General features: G+C 33.6%; 1 protein-coding gene across 6 annotated transcripts in view; it reads left to right on the plus strand.

Annotated features, from left to right (window-relative positions):
• VPS13B (vacuolar protein sorting 13 homolog B) overlaps positions 1-14,756 on the plus strand; it is an 810,211-nt gene that overhangs the window by 116,907 nt on the left and 678,548 nt on the right. For all 6 annotated transcript variants that reach the window (XM_019642540.1, XM_019642536.1, XM_019642534.1 and 3 more), the window contains exon 16: positions 6,044-6,168. In XM_019642540.1, coding sequence (XP_019498085.1) covers positions 6,044-6,168 — 125 coding nt within the window. The remainder of the gene's footprint in view (positions 1-6,043; positions 6,169-14,756) is intronic.

The following is a 14,756-nucleotide window of genomic DNA, read 5'->3' on the forward strand; positions in this document are numbered from 1 at the left end:
AGCCCATTCACATTTAAAGTGATTATTGATAGGTGCATATTTATTGCCATTTTGTTATTTGTATTTCTGATCTTCCTGGGTTAGCTTGTTTTCCCCTTTCTTCTGTTTAAAAAAGCCCTTTTAACATTTCCTGCAATGCTGGCTTGGTGGTAATGAATTCCTTAAGCTTATTGTTTTCCGAGAAGCTCTTTGTCTCTCCTTCAATTTTAAGTGATAGCCTTGCTGGGAGAGCAATCTTAGTTGTAGGCCTTTGTTTTTCATCACTTTGAATATTTTCTGCCACTCCTTTCTGCCCTGCAGAGTTTCTGCAGAAAAGTCAGCTGTTAGTCTTATAGGAGTTCCTTTGTATGCAACCTGTTGTCTTTCTCTTGATGCTTTTAGGATTCTCTCTTTGACTTTAACCTTTGCCATTTCAACTATGATGTGTCTTGGTATGGACCTGTTTGGGTTCAGCTTGTTTGGAACTCTCTGCACTTCCTGGGCTTGTATGTCGATTTCCTTCACCAGGGTAGGGAAGTTCTCAGTCATTATATCTTCATATACATTCTCGATCCCTTGCTCCTTCTCTTCTTCTGGTATTCCTGTGATGTGAATGTTGTTGCGCTTGATGTTGTCCCACAGGTCTCTTAAACTATTTACATAGTTTTTTTATTCTTTTTTGTTGTTGTTTTTCCAATTGGGTGATTTCTGCTATTTTGTTCTCTAAATTGCTGATCCGATCCTCTGCTTCATCTAATGTATTGGTGATTCCTTCGAGTGTGTTCTTCAGTTCAGTTATTGTATTCTTTAATTCTAAGTGGTGGTTTTTTATGATTTCTCTATCCTTCTTTATGTCCTCACTAAGTTCCTTAAACATTCTTATTTTCAGTGTTCTAACTCTGTCTCTTAAAAGTTGGATACCTCTGTTTTATTTAGTTCCATTTCTAGAGGTTTCTTCTGATCTTTTATGTGGGACATGTTTCTTTGTTTCTTCATTCTGGCTGTCTTTCTGTGATTGTTTAGATGTATTAGATACATCACTTAGGGAAAAAAGAAGAAAAAACAAGGGGTCTCTCTGCCTGTTTTAATCTGCAGACCACTTGCTCAGCAATAGAGGGACTTGGGTTTCTCAGCAGCAGCTGTTGGGAAAGGGCTCAGTGCATCATGCGCCGGCTTGCCTCTCAGGCTTGCAGTCCGCTTCCTGCAATTAGCTTCTGTATGCTTTGGAACTCTGCTCACCACCAAGAATCCTCACAGGTTGTTGCGGATTCTCTGCTGCTGCAAAAAACCCTCTGTGGCCTGCGGAGGTAGGGGCCAGGCATCAGGGGCTCAGGGTACCCTCGGCAACACAGCTCTAGGTGGGCGGGGCAGGCCCCCAAGGCACCACAGGATGTGGTCATTGGTCCCCACACGTCAAAGCAGCATGCACTCCTGCACTGGCAAGCAGCCCGCACAAACGCGCCAGGAATGCCCCCGCCGGATCATGCTCCCAGCTCAAGCACTCCCAGGAAAACTCCCAGTATCTGCCTGTCCCAATCAGCCTCTGGCAGATCAGGCTGAGTAGCCCGACAGCCAGTCGACAGCCTGGCAACTCTGCACGCGCAGTCCAGGGAGTGGGTACCCAAGGCGGCTTGCACCCCCACGTCTCAATGAACAGCTTGTTGGAGCTGGAGCACGCTCGCCAGGCGTTTCCCTGGCTACGCAACACAAGCAGTGTGGAGGGTGGGGATCCAAGGCCGCATGTGTGCACACACATGCATGCCTGCGCCAATTCCAGCAGACCAATGTGGTCCCGGACCTGACCCTCTGTGGGAGGGCCCAACCCCAACCCTGAAAAATTGGCACCCCCTTCTATACTACTCGTGTGCAAGCTCCGCATCAGAAGGACAATGGTCCCAAAACCTTTAGCTCCTGTCCCAAAGGCGCTCAGTTCAGTCCTTCCTCGCAGGCTCCTTGGCCCCCACTCACTCTCGGAGTCATTCCCTCCACCAGGGACCAGGTGAGTGCTCTCCAGCAAGCAAGTCCATGTCCAGGCTCCACTGGTTCTCTAGCTGCCCTCAGCCTTACCGAGTTGAGCAAAGAGAGTCCTCACTAATTTCTCCTGCTAGCTATTTTAGAACTCCTCTTCTCGGCAAAGTAACTCTGGGCTGGTGAGCTTGGTGTGGGGCCGGAGGGTCTCTCCCCCAACTGGGAAAATCTCCCACCGCTGAGGTGTCCCTCAGGGGGTTTGCCCTCCCTTGTCTTTGTCCCTCCTACCAGATTCAACGTGGCCTCCTCTTTAAGTCCTTTGTTTAGGGGTTCTGTTCATCTAGTGTTCAGGGGACTTCCGAGGTTGAACATTGTATAAATTAATTGTAATTTTGGTGTGATCCTGGGAGGCATTTGGCACAGTGTCTGTCTATTCTGCCATCTTACTGGAAGTCCCTTTGTTTTTTTGATTTTTGTCATGTTAGTGGTTCGGAAGTGGTATCTCATTGTGGTTTTGATTCACGTTTTTATGACTGATGTTGAACATTTTTTTATATCCTTATTGGCTATTTGTATATGTTTTTTTGCAGAAATTTCCATTCATGTCTTTGTCCATTTAAAAATTGAGTTACATTCTTTTTACTGTTGAATTATAATCATGACTGCATTTTGAAGGATTTTATTTCTTTAGTAGTAAAAATTCTGGGTGATGGAGAAGTCATTAGTATTTATTGTTTCCTCAGTTAAATTATTGGGGGAAAAATCAAGAGATAATACTTCATTTCTCTCCATAAGAAAAGAACGTAAGTATCAGTTTTTGTTCACAGTTTTTTTGTTTCAGTGGATGCATGAACAGAAACTTTTGAGTTGTCGGAAAAGGCATGACGCATTTTTGAAATGAAAAACATACAAAAAATACGTCATGACTTTTCTGACAACCCAGTAGATTTAGTGGGTTTACGGAATGAGTAGGCAACGAAAAAGAATTTACATTCTCCAGGCTACTGTTTGAAGATATTTTTGATGAAAGGTGAGAAAAGAATTTTATTGATGGTTGGAGTAGAGGTGGTGGTGAGACAGATTTGTTTGTTTTTTCTTTAAGAATAAGTGGAGAATCAATCACACTTTTTTGGTGAGGGGAAGGAGGAAATGGAGGGAGGGAGGAAGGCAGAGTGAAATTGTGAGCTAATGATGAGTTAAGTCAAATGGAGCATTATATTGCTGTTCTAGCAATATGTAATTTTGAAGAAGTCCTTTATCCTTTTTGGACTTCATTTTTCCCATATGTGAAATGAGGTGATTTAGTCAAATAATCAGCAAGCAGTTGTGGCTCTGAAGTTCTAATTTTTAATCAACTAGACCGAATGGTTCCTTCCTTTTTCCCTGAAGGTTTTTTCTTTCTAAAGTGTTCATTCTTATGCTGTAGTTTTCTAGTTTTAATAAATTTATTCAGTTTTTACTAGTTCCAACGCATTACTATATACAGATTAACTTTTGACATGGAGGTAATGCTTGATTTTTTTTTTTTTGTCCCTTTAAGACAGGGACAGATCTTTAGGATGTTGTGGTTATACTAATATACTGAGTGTCTTATAATAACAGCATAAAAATGATTTGTTTTACATCATATTTATGTGTTTTCATTGTCATTTACAATTAGTGTGTGCTTTTTATAGTTTTTGTCATTTTGCCATTGCAAATCCTAATTTAGCACACCAATCTTTTTCAAAAACTTATTAGAAATAAGTTGTTTTATTATTAGTTTTTTTATTCTGTAGTTTTTTTTGGTTTTTTTTTTTTTGATATGAGATGTTAATTCCAGGATGTTTTAAAGTGTTAAAATATAGATTGTGTATTTTTATTTTCTATCTAGATTTTTTTTAAAGATGGCACAGCGTGTTTGACTTTTCATTTAATGTGATATGTAAGTCAGCTTATTCAAGTTGACATTTTCTTCAGCTAAAATTTCTATTTGTGGTTACACTTACTGCTGCATACATTCTTACTACTTCAGACTACAATACTTTGCAGTACTTTTATTCTATTTCTGAATATATGAACTACCTTTGGTGAAAGTGACCTCAATTCATACTGTGCGGGTTTTCCTTTTTTCTAGATAAAGTATTTGTAACCTTGGTCAAAGTTAAGTTATTAGATTACGTAGGTATTGTAAATATATGTATCTTATTGCTGTAATTTAAAAGAGCTGAAAATTGGTTATCTTGAAATAATTGTTTTTGATGTGGTAGATAGGCCCTTTTTCATTATAATTTATACTTGCTTGAATGTTCCATTGGAAGCAACATGTAAATTTAGTAAAAGCTGTACAAAAATTACAGAATGATATGTAGTTTCCCCAAAGTCCTTTGCAGTTCTGCAAACTAACAGCAGAGGATCTCCTTTACACCCAGTTTTCTTCTGAGTATAGTTAATGATAGTGTCTGTGATTATACTGTTAGGGCATTTTATAGACTAAGAGAAAGTGGCTCAAGAGAGTTCTTTGTTGGACATAGATAATCTAATATGATAAAACATTATCCTTATACTCTAGAAATATTTGGAGGTTGGGTATTGTTTAGTAATCATGTTTTATATTAAATGGTATTAATAATTGTAAACTTCAGAATCCTTTAAATAATGGACCTTTCAGAGGAAATATGAAATGCTGAAAATGCACAGTGCCCAGAAATTCTTTGTATACACGTGTTGCTCAGAACAAGTGTTCAAAGGGAATGAATGTGGAATAACTTAATTTTTCAAATTGATTACTTAAGTATTAGAAACAAGTATTTTTTACCACTTGGCTAATAGCAGGACTTACAGGAATTAATAGGTGTACCACTTTCATTTTTCTTGATATTAATTAGATAGATAGGTCCTTTGAAATGCAGTTTTCTCTGAAAGTATGTAATTCTAACTTATGTCTTATTTAAAAAAAAATTGTTCCATGAAAACTAACTTTAGAGGAAAGGATTTAACATCCAGTTTGATGAATGACAAGGGCATAATAGGTTTTTGAAACCATTGGAGGTAGCTTAATACTTTCTAAGAAAATGATCATTGGTTTATGTTCAGTAAATGAAAATATTTTGTTTTGAAAATTAGTTATTGAGAATTTTTAAACATGTTTCACTTATAGAACTTGGCAGTTATTGTTAATTCTAGAGATAGGAAAGTTAGTGCTTTATAAACCGAAGGAATAAAAAATAATAATGAAAGGTAAATGTTGGAGTTAATCTGTTTTTTTCCACGTTGTTGGAGGACAAATAACTTTTTGTTTTGTATTCTTGTGTGTCAGTATTTCCTGTTTGAGATGCTTATCTTTCATCTTATTGGAAATAATTGGAGCAGAAATATTATATTTATTTCTCTGCAATGTTTCATGAAAAATGTGATGTTATATTGATTCTTCCTATAAAGGCAAATATTTTTCAGGAATTTCAGGGAATGCTTATAAAATTTTTGAGTGTGATCTGTTTGTTTTAAATGTAAACGTATGAAGAGCAATTTATGCCATGTCTCAGATTTCCTGGGTGAAAAACCTCAGACCTACAATTGTATTGACCCAGAAAAGGGAAAAGATGTAACATTTTAGGATATATTTGGATATTCTTTTTGTGTGTGCGTAATATAAGTTGAAGACAAAATACATTTTTAAGATTGTTCTTGTAGTTAATGTTGTTTAGGCATAAAATGATATTAATAGTAATTTATTAAAGTTAATATCTACCATGTGTACAATGCAGTCAATTGTTTATATTAGTAGAAAATAATGTACATTTTAGCAGGCAATAAAACATTAAATGAGAATTATGTATAGAAATAAAATGTGAAACTTAAAAAGTAAAAAAAAGTAGGGATGTGAAAGAAATACCTTATATTTAAATCTTTTAATTCTGACTTATTTAACATCAAATTGAATAAAATAAAATGATTCGGAATCATTTTATGATTCGGATGATTTGGAAGTGGAAAAAGACATTGGAACATATTTAGAGTGCAGCTGTTGTAGAGCAAATTGAAACTGACGTATTTCATCCTGTGCTTATTAAAACTTTGTCTCTGTGAACATTTGAATCTTTCCTTTTTGTTTCAGATCTTTGGTCTCCAGGCAGGACTGACTTCTTTGGATTGTAGGGGATCCTACTGCTTACCTGTACCGCTGATTCCCTCTTTCAGCACTGCTCTTTATGGAAAACTTCTGAAACTACCCACATGCTGGTAAGTACTATGTTAAAATGTGGTTTATGGTAATTTTTATTATCTTAGGAAGGGGAAAAACCCATTGAATCTGTCTTATGCCAGTGTGTTAGTTTTATACAAAACCTTAGAAAATGATCTGAATTTATACTGTCTTTTACTGAGACACTAAAAATCTCTTTTAAATGTCTCAAGTGTATTAGGCATAATATCTTTTGTGGTAGTGATGACTGTTGTTGGGGTCATAACTAACGCATGTTACAGTTATAGTAAAATGTTGTTGCTTCATACATAGGAATTGCAATGGTAAATATTTTTCCTTTTTTCCTTTCTGAGAGGATACAAAGATTAAAGGAAAAGTTGCATATTAATATTAAGGCCAATGTATTTACCACCTAAATAAAAATTTTATGTGTATTCATAGCCAGTGAAAAAAGTATACCCCTGACATACATTTAAAATATTTGAGATGTTTGTATGTAATCACTGAATTTTGGAAGAAATTGATTTTAGCCCTTATTTTCATTCAGTATTGGGTTACTTTATTTGGAGGTCATATTTCCCTGAATTTGAAGAGATTTATAGGAAAAAAGCCAATAGTTACGAATCATATGTTTTGTTTAGTTGAAAGCAAACTGTTAATATATTAAATAAATAATTGTTTAAATATATAAAATTATATTCTAGTGAAATATGTCTACATTTTAAAATTTAGATTATTTCAATTATTTGGAATATATCTTTGCTTTCTCATCCTAATTAGTAAGGTTATTTTTAGAGGATACATTTTCTATTAATTATTTATGAAAAGCAACATAACTGTCATAAAATAAATATTAATTTCTTATATAAAGTATTTCATTTGCTAATAATGTTTCTTTAATAATACATAATTTATATAATTTTTAGAATGACATTTGTAAAATAAATGCTCACATTTTCAAAGAAATTTCCTACTGATTTACAAGATTAAAAAAAATACTGAAATTGTAGTTAATTAAATCTTGGAACTAGTTTTTCTACAAAATTAAACTATTAAATGATTATTCTTATTTTCTCTTGATATGTTTAATTTTGTTCATAGTTTTCCATCTTCCTTATATGTAATTCATTATGTTGTTTAGAGATTCACTTTCAAACGTTATATTTGTGCATAAAAAGCATGTTGCATTTGAGTCAGTTTTATATTCTGATCTATTAAGAAATACCGTGGGGGTATGTTCCAGTTGATATGTTGATATCAACTTTAATAGATATTTGTGAATATTGTTATCTCAATTATATACTTATTTATCATATATAACACTGAAATTTTATTAAAAACACAATGCAATTTACTATAGAAAATGCTTAAAACTTTTAAAAATAAAAAGCCCAAATTTCCAAAGTGAGTTAAAACCTTCATATAAAAAATATTGAATATTTAAATATGCCTGGCTTATTTTAAGGACTTATAGGGCTTATTAAAATATTGTCAAATATGATTTAGAATTTGTCTGCTGACATCTAAAAGAAAATATTCCAATTAAATACTTAAAGCATGAGGTCACAGAATGCTAATATTTATTTGGATATGACTTGCTTTTTTGTAGTTAAGACCACTTCTCATTATTTCACTGATATTTTTGCTATACTTTACAGAATTATATTGCTCTGAAATAGTTTCTTTCAATTGTTTTACTTAATAAATAGAAAAACTATAATTAGTCTATTCTGAGGAACTCTATATTGAAAGTAATAAATACAAACCTCAGTAAACTGAGATGTATCATAGTTATATGAAATGTATAAAATACCAAATAAAATATATCATATAGTGCTTGAATTAAATCAAAATCACATGAGAACTGAGAGATTTATTTAACTCATACAGTGAGTGAGGAGTTTTTTAGTAAGGCACCCTGGTTATGTCATTAAATGTCAACTCTGTTTGCATTCATGGTCTCTCCCTTCCTCAAGTTATACAAGCTGTTTCATTTGGATTTTTAAAATTCACATTCCAGAGTTTCTTAAAGCACATTTATGATGCTGTGTATATATTTCATTCAATAATGAGAAGAGCATATTTACAACAGGCTACAGCTTTTGAAACAAGAACATTTTATAGCAAGCATACTGAAAAAAAATTTAGTTGGGTATGTTTGACTTAGTAATGAAAATTTAGACTATGTAAATTATCACAACAGTTCATATTTTTTTGTTTAAAAATATTTTTAAATTGAGCCTTTAATTGTGTATGAAGTTTCAAACTAATTACCATTTACTTTAATCAGGTTTGCTAATAAATTTTTAAAAATATGTGGTTTAAGTAATATTGAAAATAGGTTATTTTTCTCCCATTTAACTGTTCCTATTGATGTACTTTAGCCTTAATGAGCAAGTTATTACTAAACTCCTATTTCTTAGAGTTTATTTTTTTCAAATTATTTGGTTATATTTTATCTTTTATTCTATATCACATAATTTCCAAGCGTATAAACTTTTTAACAAAAGTTTTTCCTTATTGTTTTATATCAGGTTACACTTACTTCTTTTAGCTCCTGAGGACAAGATTGAAATATATAGGATATGGTTGGTGGGAAAGACACAGTGACCAATGACATTTAATGACAGAAATCTTGAGCAATTAATTTAAATTTTAACTAACCTCTTTTTTTTTTTTTTTTAAACAAAGAGGATGTTTTAAAAATGGCAGTAAAGGGTTGGTGTAAGGGCAGCAAAGTATCATAACTACTTGTTATGTCTAGCAGAATTAAGCCTTAGTCTCTGTAGATTGTTATATTTAAAATTTCTAAAGTGGGTAATGTCTTTATGCTTCTAAGATGCATTCTTGGACTTAACATTTTTCTCAGAACTGAGAAATAATAAGTATTTCAACTCTTATTTTAGAATTTTTAATTGAAATATTAATAAATTATAGAAAGTGCATATATTGTGGTATTTCATAACTGAATAGATCCTTGGTAACCAGCTGAAAGATAAAAAAACAGTATATTATTAGCATCCAAAAAGTCTCTCTCATTCACCCTCCTCCCAAGGTTAACCATTATCCTGATTTCTAATAGTATAGATTGGTTTTAAATGTTCTTGGGTTTAGTATAATGTAAATAAATGTATCATTTATTGACTGGCTTCTGTCACTCAAAATGTTTGTGAGATTCATCCATACTATGGAATGTAGTTTTTATATTGTTTGCTTTTGTCAGTATACTGTATTCTATTACATGAACATTGACGATTTATATTTCCTTCATCCACAATTTTAATTTAAAAATAAGTACTTGAAGTTTGTGTCAATTTATTTTTTTAAATTTCTTTGCCATTTTCCTTAAGAAGCTTCAGTTGTATTAGGGGAGATTAGATGTCATTCATTAAATATTTTTTTGATTTTTCAGTGTTTTGATAGCCATCACGCTACGTGTTAGGATTGGGGAAAGAATAAAATAGAATGCAGTGAGGGTAAGGAATATTCCCAGATCATGAAAACTTACAGTCTTGTTAGGGAGGACACTAGACACATATGAAAACAGTGGTCTTTAAATTAAAAAATTGAGGCTTAAGCAAAATATCCTTTTTAAAGAAAATAGAAAATTTCCCTCGACAACAGGGTTGGCTTCAGAGAAGTTGGGCTTTAATGGTTGAATCAGATAGATATGCAGTTATTGAGAGGTTGGTTGGAGTGTGGAGGCTTCTAGGGGATATATTGTCTGAACAAATGCAGGGTTTTCCATTGTATCTGGGAATGGATATAGTGGGGGGCGGAATTTGGAAAGTTACTTTGGGCTTAGTCTTGGACATGAATAAGGATGTCTAAGCTTTTTAATATGAACTTAAAAATAGTTAAACCAGTTAATCAAGTATTCATTAGCCACATTTCTTCCTGATCAGGCTTGTTCAACTGCAACCATGATACAGTCTCAAGTTCACTTTCTCTTATAATTGAGGGTTCAGAAATGTGACCTGGTGTATGTGCACTACATTTTCTTTATTTAATCATCTATGGAATATTACTTGGCCATTAGAAAAGATGAAATACTGTCATTTGCAACAACATTGATTGATCTTGAAATTATCATGCCTAGCAAAATAAATCACACAGAAAAAGTTGAGAACCAAATGATTCACTCAACATGTGGGATATAAAACTGAAAGCAACAAACAAATAAGACAAACAAACAAACAAAAAAACAAACAAAAACTCATAGACACAGACAATAGATAAGTGGTTACCAGAGGGGAAGGGGGAGGTAGAATAGGGAAAAGGAAGTTAAATATATGGTGATGGAAGGAGTACTGACTCGGGGTGGTGCACACACAATGCAATATATAGATGATGTATTATAGAAATGTGTACTTGTCATCTATATAATTTTACTAACCAATGACACTCTAATAAATTTAATTTAACAAAGACATGTGACCTTATTCACAGAGAGATAATATGCAACATACTTTGGAATTACAGAGAAAAATTACTTTGGCTTAGAAAGTTATGGAGAACATGAACAAGGTAACTTTTCAGCAGTTTATTAAAGAATGGGTAGAATTTGAAAGATAATTCTGTATTTTTTTATCCATTGTTAGGTACTTAGTTTAACGAACTTTTAAAAAGAAATTTACTTGGGTGACAGTGGTTAGTGAAATTATATTGGTTTCAAGTGTACAATTCTATAATACATCATCTATATATCACGTTGTGTGCTCACCACCCAGAGTCAATGAACTTTTCATAACAACCCTGTGAGATAAGATATTCCCGCTTATAAAACTAAAACTCAGAGAGATTGTGTAAATTGTCTAATGTCACACAGGTGCTGGACAAGGATTATCATGGAGGGTTATCTGATCCAAAGTCCTTGTTGTCTTTCTTACCTGAAGGAGTGAAGACATACATTATCTTTTATGAATCATCTTTCAAGGCTCAATGTACTTCTTGCCTTATATAGTAAAAGTGGATTTCCATGTACTGAGAGGCTAATTATGACAGTGCAGCTAATCCCCTAGTATCAGTTAATAGTGTGTATATATATTATTGTGATGCTGATCTCATAGAATTGTAGCTTTAGGGTTAGGTGGATTCATAGGCAATATCTCAATTTCTGAGACTATGACAGCTTTGATTTATAGTCATCTATCCATGGCTTGAACATTTTATTGACAGGGAGATAGCTACTTGGTGAGGCAGCCAGATTCATTGTTGGGCAGCTCTGAAGTTCTTTCTTTTATGGAATCAAAATTTACTTTCATGTTTCTTTACTTTCATAATTATTGCTTATATCTGAGCCATTTCCATGTTCATAAGACTGTGGGAAAATACATATTTTGTTATAATATTGAGGGATTCCTCTAAGCACCCATTCTGTACTTGGCTAAATGCCAGAGAGCTGTGTTTTGGCAGTATAGTGATCCTTTTGCCATCCTGAAATGGAAACTGAAGCAGCCATTTTTCTGCCCTAACTCAGAATAACACCAGAGTAAATACTTTCAGTTTTCATGGAGACTACGCCCTTCTAGTCTAACAAAAATGCCAATAATGTTTATTTATTAGTAAACCTAGAGAATAAGTAACCTACCCCACAGGGCTCAAATTGATGTTTGCTCAACTGCCCTGTCCTTTATAGTACACTGCAGTTTGAGGCCTCAAGAACGTAGAGTTGGGTGTTTTTAATTCTCCTGGAGATAGATCTTTTAATTTCTTTGTTTGCAAAGCTACATTTATTTTCATGTCTGCTTTTGTGATTAACATTCTGCTTAACAGAATGTCTTCAAACTGGTAAGATTTAATGGGATGTTAATTCTCTTATCTCTACTTGAGTGGCAACAGCCTGATTTACAGCTTTGGTTATTCTGACATCTGGATTGTGCTTTCATGGACTGTTTTGAACTGAAAAGAAACATTGACATCACCTATTAAAATCTTCTTATTTCAAAGATGAAAAAGCTGAGTCCCAGAGAGGTCAAATTACTTACCGAAGAACGTACGGTTAACTAACTATAATATCAATACCTCAATTTGACCTCCATTTTCTTGATTCAGAAATCCTTCAGCTGTATCAAACTGCTTTAAAAATTACTTTTATTTCAAATTTTATTGTGGTAAAATATACCTAACATAAAATTTACCATTTTAACTGATTTTAAGTATTGAATTCAGTTGCTTTAAGTATATTCCTATTATTGTGCTATCACCACTATTCGTCTCCATAAATTTTATATTCTGTATCCATTAAAACAATACTCCTCATTACTCTCTACCTCCAGCTCCTGGTAACTACTGTTTTTCTTTCTGTCTCTATGAATTTGACTGCTGCAATTATCTTATGTGAGTGGAATCGCTCTATATTTGTCCTTTTGTGTTTGGCTTATTTCACTTAACATAAAGTTTTCAAGATTCATGCATGTGGTACCATGTATCAGAATCCCTACTTCCTTTCGTCTGGTCCCTTCTTCATCTGAGCCTCCCTTCCTCCTAATAGGTGTTAATTAGGGAGGGAGGGAAATAGGGAGGAGTCTTTACTCCTCTCCCCTCCCCTCCCCTTCTTATTTCATTTTTAAGGTTGAATAATATTCCCTTAAATATACATACCACATTTTATTTGTCCATTCATCCATCAGTGGACATTTGGGTTGTTTCTACCTTTTAGCTATTGTGAATAATGTTACTATGAACATGGGTGTACAAATATCAGTTTCAATCCCTGCTTTCAATTCTTTTGGGTATATACCTAGATGTGCAATTGCTGAATCACATGGTAATTGTTTAAGTTTTTGAGACTGTCATTTTGTTTTCTATAGAGGCTGCACCATTTTACATTCCCACAAGCAATGCACAAGGGTTTCAATTTCTCTACATCCTTACTATTGTTATTTTTCGTTGTTTAATAATAACTATCCTAATGAATATGAAATGCTATCTTACTATGGTTTTGATTTGCATTTCTCTCATGATTATTGATGTTGAACTTCTTTTCAAGTGCTTATTGGCCATTTGTATATCTCCTTTGGAGAAATAAGTATTCAAGTCCTTTACCCATTTTTAAAACAGATTGTTTTTGTCTTGTTGTTGAATTGTAGGTGTTTCTTATATTCTGTATAGTAATCCCATATCATATGTATGCTTTGCAAGTTTTTTTCTCTAATTCTGTGGGACCACCTTGCTTTTTAATATTAAGTCTCTCTATCTTAATCTAACTCCAAAGCCAGAAGCTGAGTTTACCTGTTTTTTATGTTTTGCTTTTTGTTTGAAATAGTTATCCGTTAGATTTTACACAGTGTTTCTTAAAAATTTGTTTAGATGAAACAAGTAAAAAGTGGTCAGGTGTATGTTTGAAATAGTTCTACCTAATTTTGAGGGGAGAGAGAGTTGAGTTTGTTAGAATTCTTTGTGTTGTTTAAATTTTATCCTCATAGTAGTTTCTGCTCTTCCCATTTACAGGGATGACTAACTTACAAGTTGTTTTTCTGTAGAAAGATTTTGTAAGTTTCTGTATTACAGGGGAATCTATTCCTACTTGTTTCTTTTCATTTTAAACGTGTTTTAAAGATACATATCTGTTAAGCTCTTCAAAAGTTATAGTTCTTAACAGCCTTGAGATTATAGACAAGTTCAATACTACCAAATAAAATAGAATCAAAATTAAAACAAATGAACAGCCAGTTAAGTCAAATGACCATTCATCTAGTTACTTACTTTTATTCAGGATAGGTTTCAGGAGGATATAGAAGATATTAGAAACAGTAGGAAGATTGGGGTCTTAGTACCTAATTTTATCATGATTTGTGAATACCTCATGGGTCCCATACATCTGGGATCACACACACACACACACACACACACACACACACACACACACACGTCCTTCTGTTATTTTATTAAGTTTTTATTAAATGTATGGGGGTGATGGTAGTTGAAAAAATTATATAGGAAAATTATAATACACCATCTGCCTTTTGCATTGTGTGGTCACCACCCAGAGTCAGTTCTTCCATCACCATATATTTGACCACCTTTACCCTCTTCTACCACTCCCTGCTGGCCCCTCTGGTAACCATTAAACTGTTGTCTATTGTCTGTGAGTTTTTGTTTGTTTGTCTTCTTCATTTGTTGCTTTCAGTTTTATAATTCACATATGAGTGAAATCATGGTTCTCGACTTTTTCTGTCTGACCCATTTCACTTAGCATGATAATTTCAAGATCCATTCGTGTTGTTGCAAATGATAGTATTTCATCTTTTCTTATGGTTGAGTAACATGCCATTGTATACATGTACCACATCTTTTTTACCCAATCATCTATCGAAGGACACTTTGGTTATTTCCATGTTTGGCCACTGTGAATAATGCTACAATGACCATAGTGGTACATATATCTTTATGGATAAATGCTTCTAGATTTTTTGGGTAGATACCCAGAAGAGGGATTGCTGGGTTGTATGGTAATTTTATTCTTAATTTTTTGAGGAACCTCCATACTGTTTTCCATAGTGGCTGTACCAATTTACATTCCTACTAGCAGTGCATGAGGATTCCTTTTCCCCTGCAGCTTCTCCAACACTTCTTATTCCTTGTCCTTTTTTTTTTTTTTAAAAGATTTTTATTGGGGAGTTGG

The sequence above is a fragment of the Hipposideros armiger genome, unplaced genomic scaffold (assembly GCF_001890085.2).
Source record: "Hipposideros armiger isolate ML-2016 unplaced genomic scaffold, ASM189008v1 scaffold_70, whole genome shotgun sequence".
Lineage (NCBI taxonomy): Eukaryota > Metazoa > Chordata > Mammalia > Chiroptera > Hipposideridae > Hipposideros > Hipposideros armiger.